Genomic DNA, 19,678 nt, shown 5'->3' with positions numbered 1-19,678 from the left:
GTAATTATGCAAAGAACAGGTCACTATAACTGCTGAGTAAATGTGAGAGGACATTAGGGACTTTGGGAAGTGAGATATTTTGAGACATCAACTATAGTCTTAGCTATGCTTAGGTGCATGGCATATTAGAAGAATGTCTGTCTGCCAAAGCTGTCACTAAGATGAGGCTACAGTTGCTATGGGCTAATGAGAAAAACAACACATCTGACTGATATTTCATCTGAAAGCTTTTGTTTCTTATGATGAAACAACTGCTTCTGGATCCTACTACTTGACAAAAAAAAAAAAAAAAAAAGCTGGCTAAGACACTCAGGTGCATGTGACATCCCTCAGCCCACCTATTACCCAGCCATAGAAGTGGCAACCAGTTCTGCACAGATATTATATAACCTTGCAGCACCTCATCTCAACTGCATCTTGTACTTCTCACTTTCTGCTCCCAGGTTCCTCTGACATCATTATCTGAGAGACATGCAGAAGCTCTCTTGGTACTCATATAGGCGTAAGTTGGAAGTGTGGGGGGGTTAGCAGTCCACGGGGCAACCCTTGAGATATGGGGAATGTGATAAATGCTCCCCGCTTCTGTGCCACTGGCAGACAATTGTGAGGTGCGTTATCTATCGCTCCCCAAAAGGTCCCAGTGAGTTTAAACGGCAGGTGCCCCCATGTGTGTTGCGCCTCCCTGTTTCCCCTTTCCCAGCCCCCATTGCTGTTCCCTGGAATCACTTCCCCAAATCAACTACCTGCATGAGTACTCTTGTCCCAGGCTCTGATTTTCAGGACAACCCAGGTTAAGGAAAACACCATATTTATGCAGAACTGAGACAAGGCACTGACCCTCGTCCATCTCAGTCTCTTCCTTCCTCGTTCCCGGAATGCCTCTCCAAAACTCCCGCCTTCTGCAGTGGCCTCCCGTGTTTCTCTCTCTCTTGTGTGTGTATGTTTGTGTGTGTGTGTGTGTGTGTGTGTGTGTGTGTCTAGCTTTTTCTTTCATGCAGACTCACACATACACATCGTGGCTGCTCATACCCTCTTATTAAGGTTTGCCATTTTTGTCTGCAAGTGCAGAATACTCAGACTTTCCCATTTCTCGGACTGATACGATTTTCCTAAAAATAATAGTAATAATCAATTGATTGACTGGTTTAAGGTTGCCAAATTTTAATTTTCCCAAATAAACAGATGTGAGAGACAACTTTTGTTATCATTTTATAACAGAAAAAACATGTTAACACTAAAAAAAGCATGAGGTTATAATCTCAGACTAGGTGATGGTCCCCAACTAGCCTAATCTTAGCTTTCTGAAAATTTCACTGAAATGTGAAATTCTTAGTTTTCCTATTTTGAGGAGGGTTAATCGTCCTTGGTGGAGCACAGGCATTACCTGCTCCTGCTGGGGTCCCAGGTAGACTCTATTGTTTTCCACTTGTATTCTTTGGCCCCTGGGCACCTGGGTTCCTCTCCCCCTCCCTCTGAGTAACGTCACCCAGCTCTGTTTTCTTTAGTATGAGCAGAAGGATTTTTATTTGCCTTACGCAATTCATTCTTCTAACTAGACATAACATTTTTGAGATTCCAAAGCCAAGGAAATAAGTGGAAAACCAAATCATAAAAGCCAACACGTGGTATTGTGTGTTTAATTGCTTCACTGTTCGTTGTCTTAAAGTTGAGAATTCGGGGAAATGATAGAAATCTATCTTCTTGACTCAGAAGACCAGAGGTGAAGTGACAGCTCTCTCATTTGTCAGTTGTCTGATCTCAGAGAAACCTCTATCCCTAGTATCATAGTGTCTCTACATATGTGTTTGTACTGAGGGAGTGTCTTGGGTTTCAAGTAATCTTATAAATAGCCAAAGGGCAGGGCTTTGACCTCTGGAATTGGGATCCTGCCACCCTGGCCTCTGTTGAGGGCCTCTGCCCAGGCCCTTACATGGGGCATGGCCACAGCCTACCATTTTCTAGGAACTGTCACCAACTCTGCTGTTAGTTGTGTAGCTGTTATTTTTCCTTACTATGGTTGTGTATAAATTTATTTTATTTGAAAGCTAATAGTAACTTGGCATTTCTGTGTTGGTTATGTACACTATTAGTTTGTTTAACTTGTTATAAATTATTTTTCTATGAATTAGTATCCTATTTTCTTTTTCTATTTTTTGACTAAGGGCTATGCTTTCTAAAAACCCTTCCTTTTATCTTTTCATTTTATATGACATTTTGCTTTGCAAATCACTTTTATATATTTTAGTTCTTTTCCTTTTTACTTCCCACATACTAAACTTTACGATTTCAACACCTTAAGTTTTGATAATTTTGTTTAATTTTATTTAATAGTTTAATATAAGTATTTATCCTTTTTCATTAGAAGTCTTTTAAGTCTTTAAATGTCACTTTTCCTACCCATTTCTATCATTCATTGTAATTTGCTGTTACAGGGAAGAAACTTTTTTTTTTTTTTTCAAATCCAGATCCCAGGCCAAAATATGTTCCTTTTTTTCCCCCCATCTGGACAGGTGGCTTGTGTCCAATGAACACTTTCGTCAACTTATTCCTTTTAGTGTTTGAATTTCATTTTTAGTCTCAGAACATTTCATGTCATGTGGGCCCAAATATTTCCCCTGGTCCTGGTTCTGCCCTTAAAGTCTAATTCCCTTGGTTAGGGAAATCATCAAAGGCTCCAGGATAACTCTAGTTTCATATAGCCACTTGTATTTCCATCTGCTTCTTATATTGAGGTCCTTATGATTTCTATCACTTTCTTGTTAACTTGGTTATACAATTAAAAATATGTTTATATATAAATTTTTGTTTATATATATAATTTATGGAAATCTGTATATATATATAAAACAAACACCTTTTAGAAAGTATTGTTAATTTTTATTTTCTATGTAGAGGTGACATTCACATAACATAAAAATTAACCACTTTGAAGCATACATTTGGTGGCATTTGGTGTATCACAATGTTGTGCAACCACCACATCAATCTGTTTCCAAAATGTTTCATCGCCCCAACGAGAAAGAAACTCCATGCCCATTGAGCAGTTAATCTTCCATTTACCCCTCCCTCAGCCCCTGACAACTACTACTCAGCTTTCTGTCTTTATGGATTTACCTATTTTGAATATTTTGTATAAAAGGGATCATACAATATGTGACCGAGTAGGAAATTAAGGGACTTTATTGAAAATTCCTTTTGACTGATACTTACCACTTGGAGTTCCAAAAATTTTATTCAGTGCTTTATTATTATTTTTTAACACAAGAATAAGACAGTTTTCATTAATATTTTGTCAATAATTCCCCTATAACAGTGGGCCTTCAAAATATGGATTCTTTTTATCCATTTTTAAAAATTTATTATATTTATTCATTTGATTATTTTGAGATGGAGTCTCGCTCTGTTGCCCAGGCTGGAGTGCAGTGGCGAGATCTCGGCTCACTGCAAGCTCCGCCTCCCAGGTTCAAGCTATTCTCCTGCCTCAGCGTCCTGAGTAGCTGGGATTACAGGTATGTGCCTCCACGCCCAGCTAAGTTTTTGTATTTTTAGTAGCGATGTGGTCTCACCATGTTGGCCAGCCTGGTCTTGAGCTCCTGACCTCAGGGGATCCACCTGCCTCAGCCTCCCAAAGTGCTGGGATTACAGGCATGAGCCACTGCACTCGGCCTTATCCATATTTTTAAATCCCATACTACATTTCACTTTAAAAATTATCAGGAAAAATAATAATTTATTTAAAGTCAGTCACTAAGTTCATAATAGGAAAAATAGAATCATTGTCATATGGAAAAATATATCTTATCTCTCCCATAGGGAGAGATTTATGAGCTCCCTAATATTAGTTGGAAGCAGTAATTGTTTCTGAAAATGATGAAATGATGTCTCTAGTATAATATAGCAAAAGGCAAGCAATATGAAACCTACATGTTTTGGTAGAATGATATCGGATGTGCAAATTTCCAGAGGGGTTTTGAACTGTTAGAGCATAACATTTATTTTTTGAGGGGAATTGCTTCTCAGGAAAGATCCCAGATTTCCAAAGGTTTTTCTCCTTTTTCTTTATTTTGGGTAATATTTCTTCTACCCAACATTGTAGATGCAGAAGCATACATTAAAGGTAGTCATCCCTGTAATTAGCTGATAATTATTTGCCTTTCATTCTCAAGTGCACTTATTTCAATGAGGAAATCTAACTGAGCTTGACCCAGGACCACTGAAGTCTGGACCTTTGAAGTAAATGTCTGTGATCTGAATGGATATGGGTCATAATTCACCTTTTCATCATCCAGTATTCATGTTTGGCAGGACTTTTTTTCATCTTTGAGACAAATTTCTCAAATTCACAGGCTCTATTTGCCCAAATTGTCCCTTATTTGCCTCAATTGGATAGAAAAATAATTACAGTAGAGACTTCTTAGTCATGTAATTCAACTGGTACAGGGTGCTTTCATCTAGAGCAGTGGTTCTCAATAGGGGGTGATTTTGCCCCCCAGGGACATTTGGCAATGCCTGCAAACATTTTTGTTTGTCACAAACAAATGGGGGAGGGAGTACTACTGGCGCCTAATGGTGTCATAGTCCGTTTGTGCTGCTATAACAAAAAACCAGAGACTAGGTAATTAATCAAGAACAGAAATTTGTTTCTCACAGTTCTGGAGGCTGGAAAGTCAAAGCACCAGCAGGTTCAGTGTCTGGTGAAGGCCTTCTTGCTATATTCTCATATGGTAGAAGAGGCAGACATTATGTGCTCACTTTGTGGAAGGTGGAAGGACAAAGAGGGGGATGAACGCTGTATGAAACCTCTTTCATAAAGGCTTCAATCTCATTCACAAGAGAGGAGTCCTCATGACTTAGTTGCTTCCTAAAGTTCCTATCTCTTAATATTGTTCAACTGGTGACTAAGTTCCAACATAAATTTTGGAAGGATCCAAATGCTCAAACCATAGAAACTGGATAAAAGGCTGTGATGCTGCTAATCATCCTATAATGCACAGGGTGGCCCCCCACAACAAAGAATTATCCTGTCCAAATGTAAATTATACTGAGGTCTCAACCTGATCTACCCTGAAGCAATTCTAGAATTTAGGTCTTGTTCCTTCCTCGTCCCAGGTGGCTTTAAATGACTTAAAAAAAAATCCTTTAAACTCTGCCAGGCCAGAGTGTATGCACTTCATATTAATACTTGCATATCAAAATGTCGACCACATGTGGTGGCTCATGCCTGTAATCTCAAGACTTTGGGATGCCCAGGCAGGGGGATCACTTGAAGGCCAGAAGTTCAAGATCAGCCTGGGCAACATGGTGAAACCCCATCTCTACTAAAAATACAAAAATTAGCTGGGTGTGGTGCTGCAGCCTGTAGTCCCAACTACTCGGGAGGCTGAGGCAGGAGAACCACTTGAACCAGAGGCTGCAGTGAGCTGAAATCCTGCCACTGCACTCCAGTCCGGGTGACAGAGCTAGACTCTGTCTCAAAAAAGAAAAAAATGTTGAGGACTTAGTATTTGCCTTCTTACTTTTCATCTTCTATCTCAAGAAACTTAACACCTACATTCTAGTTTAATATTTCTAAAAATATAGTTCCTAAGCCACTAGTGGGTAACAAGAACTCCCCTAAAGAGGTACAAACTGACCTAAAAATGTAATCTTCACATCAGTCTTTCTAGGAGCATCACATGCAATTCTGTAGACTTTTAGTTAATTTTGTTTCATTAGTTATTTTTTTCTACTGGAAAGTGCAACAAGTAGAATGAGCAGCTGTGGAATCTTTTGCTCTACTTAAGTCATTCTCAGTTAGAAAAAATTTTGAGAACCACTGCTATAGAAACTTTCCTTTGCGACAGCTGCTTCTGCCCAGTCTCCTGCCAACACAGCTATGTCCTTTCCTTTTCTCTGCTATTCTTTAAATATACATATCTTCATCTTCCTTCAGGACCCACCTCAAATCCTCTCACACTGACTGATGTATTATTTATTTGCTCATTTATTAAACACATTAAGGATCTATTAAACACCACTGCCACTGTGCTAAGGTCTGCAGACTTAGGAAAAATCCCAAAAGACATAGTTCCTTGAGTAGCATATTGCCTATTGGAGGAGTTCCACTTTTGTCAACACACTTCGCCTTTTCTGTGCCCCATAATATAACATTTGATTATATTCTACTACGTATTACTCTCAAATTGATTTCCATGTGTTGATTTCTCTTCCTGAACCAGAAGTAAATATTTTTGGGAGACTGGGTTGCCAGATAAAATACAGGACATCTACCTAAATTTGAATTTCAGAGAGACATTAAATGATTTTTTTAGTATGAGTATGTGGCAAATGTTGCATGAGAAAATTTATCTTAAAATTTTATTCATTGATTATCTGAAATTCAAGTTTAACTGGGCATCTATATTTTTATGTGCACAATATGGCAACCCTCTTTAGGGCAAAGGCTCTCTAATATTTTCCCTAAATCTCCAAGGACATGTGACACAGAACTGGATGTACAGTCAGTACCCAAATAAGCAATTAGTTGTCTTATTTCTTTAATGTAGGTAGAAAGTTATTCTTCCTCCAAAGATAGGGACAGTGACTATTTATATTAGCTGGTGCAAAGGTATGTAATTGTGGTTTCTTTTTTCTTTTCTTTTCTTTTTTGAGAGGAAGTTTTGCTCTTGTCACCCAGGCTGGAGTGCAATGGCTTAATCTTGGCTCACTGCAACATCCGCCTCCCAGGTTCAAGCAATTCTCCTGCCTCAGCCTCCCGAGTAGCTGGGATTACAGGAGCCCACCACCACTCCTGGCTAATTTTTGTATTTTTAGTAGAGACAGGGTTTTGCCATGTTGGCCAGGCTGGTCCTGAACTCCTGACCTCAGGTGATCGGCCTGCTTCTGCCTCCCAAAGTGCTAGGATTACAGGCGTGAGTAATGGCACCTGGCCAATGGTTTTTTTACCATTACTTTTAATGGCAAAAAACACAATTATGTTTGCACCAACCTAATACTAGTTCATATTCACATCATAGTTAAATCGACTGTGATCTAAAGTAAAGAACAGACTTCCAGGAAATGGTGGAGTTTAGGATATGACTCCTAAATATCACATTAGGAGAGGAGGCCGGTCCTACAGTTGTTTTTGTTTTTGTTTTGTTTTGCAGAAGGATAGGGCAGATGAGTTGCCTTTTAGTTCCTTACATTCCAAACCTGAGTTTTACATAAGGCATTGGTATGTTGGTAATGTAGAGAAACAACTTGTTCTAACCTCAATTATTTAGATAATTAACCATGGAAATTATACCTCAAATAATATTTTTTTCATTGTAGCACTTTGCAATAAATGACAATTTTTCTAGTTCTACAGCGAATATTATGACTGAAAATTATTGGGATTTCCCTAAAATCTCAGCACTTGATGAAATGACTTCACTCGAATGCCAAGAAAGCACAGTTTTTGCAAAATAGCACCCAACCTGATTTCAGCAGGTCAATTTCTATTTGCAACACCAACTCTGAGTAGTGCTTTTTGGAACTTGAAAATGTTCTGCTACCTGGAATTTACCAGTAAATGTCCCACATATAGCAGAGTACTATACAAACAGGAGCTACATCACATAAAGTGTGACTTCACAATATTTGAGCTTTTTTATACTTGCTTTACATAGCCAGGAGTTCTGAGTTCTCATCTTGGCTGTACAAATGGGTGCTGTTGTTAACAGAAGGAAATTTTAGAGATGACATTACTTCCTGTTCCTATTTCGAGACCTTTGGGTGTTCTATTCCCTCACTGTTTGAGCCTGCCTACTGCTGACCTTGTTCTTTGCCACCAAGTCTTTAGGTAGGCTGCTGGAGGGAGGTAACAGAGGGGTTGTACAAATGGCTTCAAAGATCTTTACCAGCTATGTGACTCACATCACTAGTCCTCTAAAGATTAAAAGGTATTAAATTTTCATGTGTCTTGAGGAGGTAGAAAGGTTTATTTGTATTTTTTTCCAGGGAATTTCCAGGTGGAGAAAAAATAAACTGAATGATTCACCAGAGTAAGAAAAATGGAAAAACTTTATTTTCTTTAGACTATAGTAAATTCTCCATTACTCAATCTAGTTGCACAGAGTTACCAACTGGTTACCAACTTTCAAATCATTTCAGCATAGTAAAATATGTTTAATAAAATTATAGTCAATATACTATTAAAACATTTTATTCTGAAAATTTTCATAAATTCATACAAGTAGAAAGAATAATATAATAAATCCCCCATGCACCTCTTACTCAGCTTCAACACCTGTCACTGTTTTGCCAGTTTTGTTTTATCTACAAGCCACCACTATTTTTTTTCCTAGAGTGCTTTACACCAAAACTCAAACACTGTGTCATTTCATCCTCTAATACTTAAGTATGCATCTATTTGACAAGGACATTTCTAATATAACCACCATGCTGTTATGACATATATCAATATGAACAATAATTTCTTAATGTCATCTAGCCCATATTCAAGTTTCCTCAGCTGTTCCCAAAATACAATTGGTTTCCTCTAATCAGGATCCAAATAAGTCTACACACTGCATTTGGTTGGGTCTCTATAGTGAGCATAATTTTATCTTTTTTCTGTTAGACAATTGAGAAAGCACTCTAGGAGTTCAGAGAATCTTGGAATCCTTAGCATAATCATAGTTTTACTCTACATGGCCAGATAGCTGTGAAAAAGTTGTTATAGCATACAGAACATTTTTTAAAACCAATAATACTTATTCACTTATTTTTAATTGACAAATAATAATTGTATATATTTATGGAGTACAATGTGGTGTTTTGATCTATGTATACATTGTAGAAAGATTCTATTAAGCCTATTAACACATCCATCACCTCCCCAACTTATCTTTTTTTGTGTATGGTAAGAATGTTAAAAATCCATTGTTTTAGCAATTTTCCAAGTAATACACAAGAAACCAAAGTGAGACCACAGACTTTGTCACATCGCTTCTTTCAAAAAGTGTGTAAAGGACTTAGTTGAACTCTGCCAGCTTCCTTTTAAAAATCCTTTAGCTAAAATTTTCCAATTTTAAAATATCTGCCCCCCCCAACTACCTAAACTCAAGACTATCTATTAGAGAAATCACAGTAAAATTTGAAGACATTTCCACTGTAGATTTTTTATGGGCATAAGGTATTTCAAGGACTGGCTAATGGGTCATTTGATTTACTGAGAGAGAAAAGGCAACATTCCCAGTAACATGAAAGGCTTCACCAAAGTAGCTTAGTAGCTAGGCTTGGGAAATTGGGAAACCATGTGACCAGGGAACCAAGAAGGAAGAAATCATGCAGAAGTAACAGAGATGGCACAGGAGTCTTTAGCAAAGTGACTCAGAAAGGGTACATGAGCAGAAAAAGTAAACAAAATTTAAAAAATTTTTTAAAAAGTAGCCTGAGGAGGGCTAAGAGTAGAAGAGAAAAAGAGCCTGCCATTCTGTGTTTGGTCTGCTCAGGCTGCCATAACAAAATGCCACAGTCTGAGCGGCTTAAACAATGGAAGTCTGTTTCTCACGGTTCTGGAAGCTGGGAAGTCAGAGATGAGGGTGCCAGCTGCTTGGGTTCTAGGAAGGGCTCTCTCCTTGTTCCTGGAAAATATGCAGAGGCTGGAATGGGCCTGGGTGAACTTGAGGAGGCTTGCCCAAGAAGATCTATGTCGTGGAATTATTGGGAGTGCTGCTGAAAGCAGGGGAGACTAAAGTCAGCTCACAGGATGCCTTGAAGCCAGGTAAAGGGTCCTGGACATCATGTGAACACCACAAGGGCAAGGCTGATCACATTTGTTCAACTTTTCTTTTGATACTTCTGCATTTGAGTCAGTGTTAGGGAAGTTTTTCCCACTCTCAGTTTATGTAGCATTTCACTCATCACGTTTCATTGTTTTACATTTAAATTCCAGATCTATTTGGAATGTATCCTGGTATACAATGTGAAGAATGGATCCAATTTTATCTTTTTATTTAAGGCTATACAGTTATTTTGATACCATTTATTAAATACTACATTTTGAGGGAAATTTTAGACACAGAGAAGTCATCTTGAAGGGATACCCACTGGCTAACTCGCAGATAATTTGAGTATGAAAATAAATAAAGTTAGCAATGGATTACAACTCATTGAATAAAATAAGAATCTGTGAGTTAATACTGATATAAATAAGTGAATACATTGAAGGTTTGATGAAGACCAAGGTATTTACATAGTATCAAAGTACTTTTCCACAAAATAGTTACTACAAAAGTAAAAAGCATAACTTTATAGTAGAAGCCTGGCAGATACCACTATCACCAAGAAATCAAAATTAACACCACCAGTAATGGGACAAATTAAAATTGTGCACCACAGAATAGGAGGCAATTAGGAGAACACAAATGTACCTCTATAATATTTCTGCCAAAGATACACAATAGGAATCTAATATCAAGGAAACATCAGAAAAACCCAAATTAAAGGGCATTCTACAAAATGTCTTGTAATTATACAAAATTCGTCTAAAGTGTCAAGGTCATGAAAAGTCAAGGCAAGATTGAGAACTATTCTAAATTAAAGGAGTCTACAGGGACTGCACAACTAAAGGCAACACGTGATCCAGGACTGGGTTCTTTTGCTAGAAAGGGTATTATTGACACAATTGGCAAAAATTGAATGGGATAGGAGGATTAGTTGGTAGTTATAATTCATTGTTAATTTTCTGACTTTGAGGGCCATATTATAGTTATGTAGGAGAATGACTTTGTTCATAGAAAATACACACTAAAGTACTGGGGGTAGTGATAGAACATAATGTCAACAACTTATTCTCAAATGCTTCAGGGGAATAAAAGGTTCTTTGTACTGTACTTGCAAATTTTCTGTAAGTTTGAGACTGCTTAAATAAACTTTATGGAGAAATGACAATCTCCATTTTTTCCTCACGGATTTGTGATGCTCCTTTTAATTACATGATAAATTTCTATATGCTATTGAATCAATTTCTTTAATTTCCAATCTGTTGAATATTTTGTCTGTTCATGAACTGATGCCACTCTGCTTTAGTCACAGAAGCTTTAAAATATGTTTTATAGGTATCCCTTGCTTATGGATTGAATAATTAATATTGTCAAAATGTTCTTACTACCCAAAGTGATCTACAGATTCAAGGAATCCCAAAGACATTTTTCAAAAAAATAGAATAAATGATCCTAAAATTCATATGGAACCACAAAAGACCCAAATTGCCAAAACAATCTTGAGAGAGAAGAACAAAGCTGGAGGCATGACGCTTCCTGGTTTCAAACTATGTTACAAAGCTATAGTAATCAAAACAGTATGTTACTAGCATAAAAACAGACACATACACCAATGAAACATAGAAGAGAGCCCAGAAATAAACCCATGCATATACAGTCAATTACTCTTTGACAAAGGTGCTAAGAAAAACACAATCAAGAAAGGGCAGTCTCTTCCATAAATGGTGTTGAGAAAATTGGGTATTCACATGCAAAATAATGAAATTGCACCCTTATCATGCACTGTATACAAAAATTAACTAAAAAAGGAATATAGACTTAATTAAATACAAGACCTGAAACCATAAAACACCTAGAAGAAAACAGGAAATAAAAACTCCTTGACATTGGTCTTGGCAGTGTTTAGTTGTTGTTGTTGTTGTTTTTTGGATATGATACCAAAAGCACACGCAACAAAATACAAAATAAACAAGAGGCCTACATCAAACGAAGAAGTTTCTGCACAGCAAACAGTCAACACTATGAAAAGGTAACTATGGAATGAGATAAAATATTAGCAAATCATATATCTGATAAAAAGCTGGTATCCAAAATATAAAAGGAACTCATACAACTCAACAGCAAAAAAAAAAAAAAAAAAAAAAATCAAATAACTCAATTAAAAAATGAGCAAAGAACCTGAATAGACATTTCTCCACATAAGACATACAAAAAGCCAACAGACACCTGAAAGGGTGCTCAACATCACTAATCATGAGTGAAATGTGAGTCAAAACTATAATGAGATATCACCTTATGCACTATTATAAAAAGAGAGAGAAAGAGAGATAAGTGTTGGTGAGGATGTGGAGAAAATGGAACCCTTGTACACTGTTGGTGGGTTGGTGGACATTTCCACCACAGCTGATACGATGGTTTCCCAAAAAAACTAAAAATAGAACTGATATATAACCCATATAACCATATAACCCTTTGTATATATTCCAGGTATATATACAAAGGAAATGAAATCAGTATATCGAAGAGAGATCTGTAGTCTCATGTTCATTGCAGCATTATTTACAATAGCCAACACATGGAATCAACCTAAGTGTCCATCAATAGATGAATGGATAAAGAAAATGTGGTATATATACACAGTAGAATACTATTCAGCCATAACAAGGAATAAAATCCTATTTGTGACAACATGGATGAGAAACTGTAGTACATTATGCTAAATGAAGTAAGACATACAGAAAAAGACAAATACTGCATAATCTCACTTATATGTGGAATCTAAAAAAAGTCACACTCACAGAAACAGAGAGTAGAATGGCGTCTGCCAGAAGCTCAGGGATGGGAAAATGAGATGTTGGTCAAAGGATACAAACTTTCAGATATAAGAATACCTCCTGTTCGCTTCCCAGGTATTCCAGGCTGTGACACAGTCTCTTGGATTTTGGTTGATTTGTGGGCATAGAATCCTCAGTTCTGTGGGAGTAGACATGTTACCCTCAGCCATAGGCTTTAACTTCCTGTAGTGTCTCTAATTTGCCCTCTCCCATACAAACAAATACTTTGTTTCAACCATTCATAAAAATTGGCTTTCTATTACTTAGAAGAGTTCAAGTTAATGCAAGTCCAAGCTATGAGCATCATTTTGTAATAAATAACTCTCCCAGCCAGGAATATGTCTTACTACAGTAGCCATCTATAAGAAGAGCTACTTTTCTTATCTAATTACCCATAGTTACCAGACTCTTGATTGCAATCATCATCAGGAGTCTACATGACATAAATATCTATTTTATAATAAAACATGGAGAGATTATTTAACTCAAGGCTACATAAATGTAACCAAATAATTGATTCTGCATCAGTGAGCTTACACTATGAAGTTAGAATTATATAAAACAGAAAAATTCATTCAAAATAACTGTTCAACAACCAATAATTAGTATTCGGCCCCTAATATTTATTTCTAATTTTCTTTTTACTAAAAGAATTGGTGAAAATCCTTGACCCAATGTTCTTAAGAAATGTTCGTTCTGATTTTCACTTCTTCTTGATCAGAATTTTTGCTATTTGACCTTCCTCTGTGTGCCATACAGTTCTTTTCATGTCATCTGTTCTGATACATCATTCCTTGTTTAGGGCCCCATGTATGAGTTGTAGAAGTATTATTTTTTATTTTTTTAAGTTATTATTTTCTTTTAGAGATGAGGTCTCACTATATTGCCCAGGCTGGTCTCAAACTCCTGAGCTCAAGCAATCTGCCCACCTCAGCCTCCCAAAGTGCTAGGATTACAGGCATAAGCCACCATACCCTGCCAAGTTGTAGAAATATTCTTAGTCTTGACATCACTCATTGTAAAAAAAAATTCACTTTGGGTGCAGATTGCTTAGCACTTATAATGAAAATAAGGCCTTGTTTTTCTTCAACATGCTCTATAGCATGTTTGGGGATGACCTCTATCTTTCTGAAGACTTGTGGCTTGGTGTCTCTGCCTGACTTTGTGTGTTCTGGGGCCAACCTCTCTGTAATGTGCCCCCATGTTCCCTGTCCTGCTCATACTATGACAATGGAACCATAAGGAAAAGGGCCATATTCTGGTTCTTTGGGAAGTAAAAGTTATTTTTCTGTCTGTCTCAATCTTGTCTCTATAAGCCAGGTCAACACCTCCACATGGCTGTCAGTCTACTGAGGTGAGTTGTGAATGCCCACTTGTCATTTGACTTGTTCCCTGCCAACTTTACTTTGATCAAATACCTGACCAGTCCCTGGCTCTGGGGTAGGTCTTTCCTTTGGCATCCTAAACCAGCCTGTGAACTTTTGAGGTGGGCCTAGATTCTGTAGCCCATTTTCCTGTGAAAGGCCTTGACTTGGATTGAAGCTGGGCTCCTCCAACTTTTGTGTTGCCTCAGGATGTGTGATCCCCCCTAAACAAGTCCTTGGGTACAAAAGCAAAGTCTTGCCCCATTGAAGGGTCCCCTACCACCTTCTCATTGACCTCAAGGGAAAGATTTGGATGCTTTCAGATTAGGATCCAAGCTGATGATGAACACTGCACTGGGCAGAACCAGGAGCCCTATAACACTTCCAATTTAACATTATTAAAAAGCTATCCTGGCTGTAACGCCTGACTCTTTCATCGCTTTATCCCTCTATATGTGTTTTTAAAAAGATTAACAGAGTCATTGGGGAAAAAATGGAAAGCTCTGAAGAATCTAATTTTAAAACAAATTTTCTATCCCCTGTCAAGCTTCCTGCTTAAAAAAAAAGCAAAATGTACAACTTAGATAATATCTGGTTAACTCTGTTCTGCACAGCCTACTTTATTGAAACCGCCTGTGGCATCATGAGACATTCGCTGAAATATCCGTTAATGAAAAGCTGGACAGTAAGAAAGAAGTAATGAGAACATTTTATCTCTTTGGGAATCTTCTAATAAAAAAATGAAAGGAAAGTAAGTTCACTTTAATTGATGAAAGAGACATAGATTTCATCAAGTTGAAAAGGCAAACAAACACTGCTAGGGGCAAACTGCACTCCTCTGTGCTTTTTGGTTAAAGCTGTTGAGTACTGCTCCATTGGAACGTGAATTAGGTTTATTGTAATGGTCTGTTTCCATATTTAATTTTCCCAGAATTCACATTGCTTCTTGTTTGTAATGGCATATGCCTAATGATGAGCACAATGTCTGACACAGAGTTGTTGCTCAATAAATTATTCTTGAATGGATGAATAAAAGATAATGCATTATCCCTTCCTGCAGGAATTAATTATCTAGTTGGGAGGGGAAGACAGAAACATACACAAAAATAAGTGATGATTTCTATCATTGTATTTATTGTTAATCATCCAGTGTTATCATTGTATTCTTCACTATTAATTTTGTGGTATTTGTGAAAGTCATAAAGGTAGCCAAAGATAGCCTGTGTATGTTTCTTCCACTATTCCAGCCTCAGGCTTGCCTCTCAATTTAGCACTTGCTGATCAGCCTGCCTGGAGTGCTCATCTTCCTCAGTAGCTAATTAACTCCTATTCATCCTCCAAGCCCCAGTAGAAATGTCATTTCCTCCTGGAGGTCCTCTGTGGTTGCCTGGGCTGGGTTATCTAGCCCTGCTTTAGGTTCCAGGGCAATATTCAGAATTATGCTTGTGATCACTCTTCCTGTATGTCTTCCCTGACAGAGCATGAGCCCCAGGAAGGCAGAGACAGACTCCATCCTTTTCATCTCTTCCCCAGGGCTCAGCATAGCAGGTGTTTAATAAATGCTGGTATAATGAATGGACACTTTCTTACAAAGAGCACCTTGAAATAGGTAAGGGGCTCTAGAGCATGGAGCTGGTTCTCAAAATGATGGGGAGGCAGAGGCCCGGAATAGACAATGTGATCAAAGTGTGTGGTCCATGGACCAGCAGCACTGACATCACCTGGAGCTTGTTAGAAATGTGTCTTCTCAGACCCCACCCAAAATCTGGGTGATTTGTATGCACGTTCAAGTTTGAAAAGTCCTGCTTTTCATCTGGCCACACAATGCAGATGGAGAAGATAGACCTCAGGAATCATTCCACCTAAGAGACTGAGGGCCCTGAATGGATCTGGATAATTGTCTGTATGTGGGGACAACAGGTGGCTGCTGTTTTTCCTATGACCAAGTCCTGGGTTCTAATTCAATCCCCGCCCCCCATCCCTTTTAAAAATATACCTCATGGAGCACAAGGTAACTGATTACCTTTGTTTGGGGAAAATGCTGTTTGCTAATGAATTTTCTCCAGATACCATGGAACTGTGTGGTTCCTCTCCTGGCCTCTTTATTCAAAGTCTTAGATCCCCAGGCTCCTGGCTGACTTGCACTGTTGGAACTAAGCAAAAGAGATTCCAAGAAAAGCCCACAAGGATCTTGTGTTAGTCCATTTTGTGCTGCTAGTACAGAAAACCTAAGGGGGGTAATTTACATTGAAGAGAAACTTACTGTATCATGGTTCTAGAGTCTGCAAATTCCAAGATTGAGAGGTTGGCATCGGGCAAAGGCCTTCCCAATGTGTCATCCCATGGCAGAAGGGCAATGAGGGTTAGAAGGAGCAAGAGGTCAAATTCGCTCTCTCAGGCCCTTTTTATAGTGGCATTAATCCATTCATGAGGATGGAACCCTTGGAACCTAAACATGTCCCAACACTGTTGCATTGAGGATTGAGTTTCCAACACGTGAACTTTGGGGGACACATTCAAACCGTAGCAGATCCTCTCCATTCATCCTACCTCACCTGGCACGTAATTCACTTGCAGGCTAGGTGGGGAGACAAGAGTATCCACAGCCAAGAAGCTCACAGCTTCGGGGACCTGTGGACAGAGGTGGACCAGATAGGGGATGGCAAGGAGGAGGTCAGCACAAAATGTCTGCAGGGTGAGGTAGCTTCATTCTCTGCAGTGGGGACATGAGGTAGGGATCGGGGTTCAGGCACAGGGTCTGACTGTTTTATACCAAAGCAGGACAGATAGAAGTCAGAGGTGGACAAAGACTTTTCCTGTCACCTGTGACTCAGTCACAGAAGTGCCCAAATTGTCTTATGGTCTGAGGACAGCAGAAGCTCAGGATACCTTGGTAGCAGGTAGATACAGGGAATGGTGTGGGATGAGGCAGAGGTTTGCTTCAGGTTCTCATCAAATTCCCCAGATCTGAAGCCAGCCCCTCTCAGGCCTGAACAGAAGCACTTCACCTGTTTATTTCTTGAAAAGCCACCCTATGCTGCTTCTTCCCACTTTTAGTTCTCAGAGGTGGCTTTCCTACTGTCCAGAAGACATAAACTTCTGTTTTCCCTGGAGTCACCTTAGCTTAAACCCCTATAATCTTATTGAATCATCCCTATGTTTGGCTAAACCAGGCTCCTCAGACCCACGTTCCAGGGTCACACAGGTAACTTGGCTTGCTGCTTCTGGGGGTTCTGAATCCCACAATGCCCATCCACGACCTCTTCCCTGCTGCCACTAGTCTCCTGGGGTCTAGCCTCAACAGCTTCCACCAAGGACACACTGCATTGCTTAAGAGTGTATTTAAGGTGCGGCATTTGCGGTGCTAGGGAGGAGCCTTCCTGACTTAATCACACAGGGGGAGTGGAGAAAGAAGTGGGTATTTGGAAGGAGGGTGAGGTGGGCTGGGAATGCCAAGAAATGGTAGTACTGTGTGGTGAATCGAAGTGGGTCTTGGAATCTTCCTAGCTTTTCTTTTCTTTTTTTCTTTCTGACTTTTTATCTTATGTTGTCACTCACCATGTTTTGTTTTCCTCATCTGCAAAATGGATTGTTGTAAGCTTGAACAGGAATCATGCATAAAGTGCTGAGCACAGTGCCTGGTACCTTGAAATCACTCAACGGAAGTTTCTTATTATTCGCCCTACACCCAAGGAGTAATTGGGGCCCTGAAGGAAGACACCCCAATTTGCCATCCTCCCAGCCTCCAAGCTTGATAGTGCATTAGGGAGGCTGATGGGAAAATACCGTGCAGAAGGCTGAGGAGTGGGGATTCTGGGGCGGGACTCTTTGAGGTCCTAGGTGACCTCTCGCCCAGGCACCCGCCCTTCCCGGGCCTGGGCTGCAGAGCTGCAGGAGGGGGCGGTGGCCCCGAGCTGCACCCGGCCTGCGCGTAGGCGGGCGGGCGGGGCTGCGCGTCCGGGCTCCCGGGGCGGGTAATATAGCGGCTCGCCGAGGCGCTGGTGCTCGGGGGCAGCGCGCAGCAGGCCGGCGGGCAGGCGGGCGGGCTGGCTGGCAGGCAGGACTGGGATCGAGGCCCAGAAACCGGAGCAGCAGGCACCAGGGAGGCCTGGAACGGGGCGAGCGCCATGAGCAACAAATGCGACGTGGTCGTGGTGGGGGGCGGCATCTCAGGTTAGTCGCGGCTGTGCGCGCTCCTTCCTCTTTACGCGCTCGGACAGGTGGCTGCCTGGGGGAGACGCGGGGGGTGGCCGTGGGGCAGGGGCTGACTCTGGAGTCCCCAGACTGTCCATGCACGGGCAGGGCTCCAGTGGGTCCGGAGCGCCGTGCACTGAACCCTCCTTTGGAGGCAATTTTGGTTGCGTTCCCAGACGCAGAGGCCAGAGGCTGGAAGCCTGTTGCAGCTCTGGGGCCAGACTTTGAACTTCTCCCCCAGAAGGCTGCTAGGCCTTCGCTTGCTGGAATTTTCGAAGCCAGGGAAAAGGGGTGGGGAGGTGGCACAAAGGTCAGTCATTTGCTCCAACTTGACCTGGACACTCCACACCCTCGCTTGGAGCAAGCATGCACCACATAGTATTGTTGTCCTGGCATCAGGAAAACGACCTTGACCAGAAGAGGCTGGAGCCTGGCCAATCGATTGCCAAAGACTTTCCAGGCCCTCCTGATTCTTTGAGGTTCTGTGATTGTCATGGATCTAACCTGAGGCTGCAGTGTCTTTTTGGCAAATGCCTGTTTTCCTCCTATCCCTCTCCCACCCCCACTCCACCCCACCCCACTCCTAGCGCAGGGTGGCCAAGCTGCAGCTTTGCTCTCTGGCCTAGCCCATATTTGGCAAGGATGGGGACAGACACTGCCCCCTCAGCCACAGGGGGCTGTGTACATACCAAGGGCACCGAAAAATAGAAGCCAGAAGAAGGGATGGGGGTAGTGGGGGAACTTACCCTCTGTGGAGGATCAGGCAGATCCTATGGGGTAGGGTCAATGGGAATCAACGATGCTCTCAGCACAGCCTGTTTGATGGCCCCCTGGGCGCGCTTTGGCCCACCTCCTAACGCTGCCTAGTACTTGAGCGGTAATTAGGACACCTCCAGACCCGTGGATGCGTTGTCTAAGACTTGCCTTAAGGAGTTCTCAAGTGGCCTTTGGGAAGTAGGGGTTGGCCTTGCTCCCTGCCCGGAGGGCAGGGCAGAGTTGTTCTGACTCTCCTGTGGCTGGAGAAAAAAACCAAGGCATTGGATGTTTGGTGCTGACCATGGTCCCGTCCTCCTTCTTCTGCTCCAGCCTTCCTCCCCTTTGGGTGGGATCTCAGGCTACCATATCTGTCTAGCAGGCTCTGGTGAGCTCGCCCATGCCAGGTCCTGTGCCTGGTGTTGCAGGTACATAGATGTGTAATCACAACATGCTGAGGTTGGCCAAAGCTGTGTATAACTTCAGTTTTCTTTCAGTATTTTTGACATCTTCTCTCCTAGAGGAACTTGGACTTAAAAGCATACCTGCTTAGGTGTTTTAGAAAATATTACTAAGTGCCTCTTGATGCTGCCTTGCATAGCACCCCGTCTTACGGAAGCTGAAGTTTCTCTTTTCAGGCCCCCAAAGTCATTTTCTTACTAAAGTATGCCCAATGGGTTCAGATTTTTCTGTTTTCCTTTCATGATTTGTCCCTTTCTGATTCATACTCCAAACCTCCAGGTTCAATCCCATTACTCATGTTAGACTCATCTGGAAAAGG

The 19,678-nt window shown here is 40.6% G+C and overlaps 1 protein-coding gene across 2 annotated transcripts in view; it reads left to right on the top strand.

Annotated features, from left to right (window-relative positions):
• Positions 1-17,926: 17,926 nt before the first annotated feature.
• The window catches only part of MAOB (monoamine oxidase B), a 118,126-nt gene continuing 116,374 nt past the window's right edge, over positions 17,927-19,678 (top strand). Inside the window, exon 1 of one of the 2 annotated variants that reach the window (XM_032756759.2) lies at positions 17,927-18,123. In XM_032756759.2, coding sequence (XP_032612650.1) covers positions 18,078-18,123 — 46 coding nt within the window. In that variant the 5' untranslated portion in view covers positions 17,927-18,077. The remainder of the gene's footprint in view (positions 18,124-19,678) is intronic. The other variant, XM_032756760.2, reaches the window with a different exon arrangement.

The sequence above is a fragment of the Hylobates moloch genome, unplaced genomic scaffold, assembly GCF_009828535.3.
Source record: "Hylobates moloch isolate HMO894 unplaced genomic scaffold, HMol_V3 SCAFFOLD_7, whole genome shotgun sequence".
Lineage (NCBI taxonomy): Eukaryota > Metazoa > Chordata > Mammalia > Primates > Hylobatidae > Hylobates > Hylobates moloch.
Note: the sequence above shows the minus strand (reverse complement) of the source record. Positions and strands in the feature narration are given on the sequence as shown.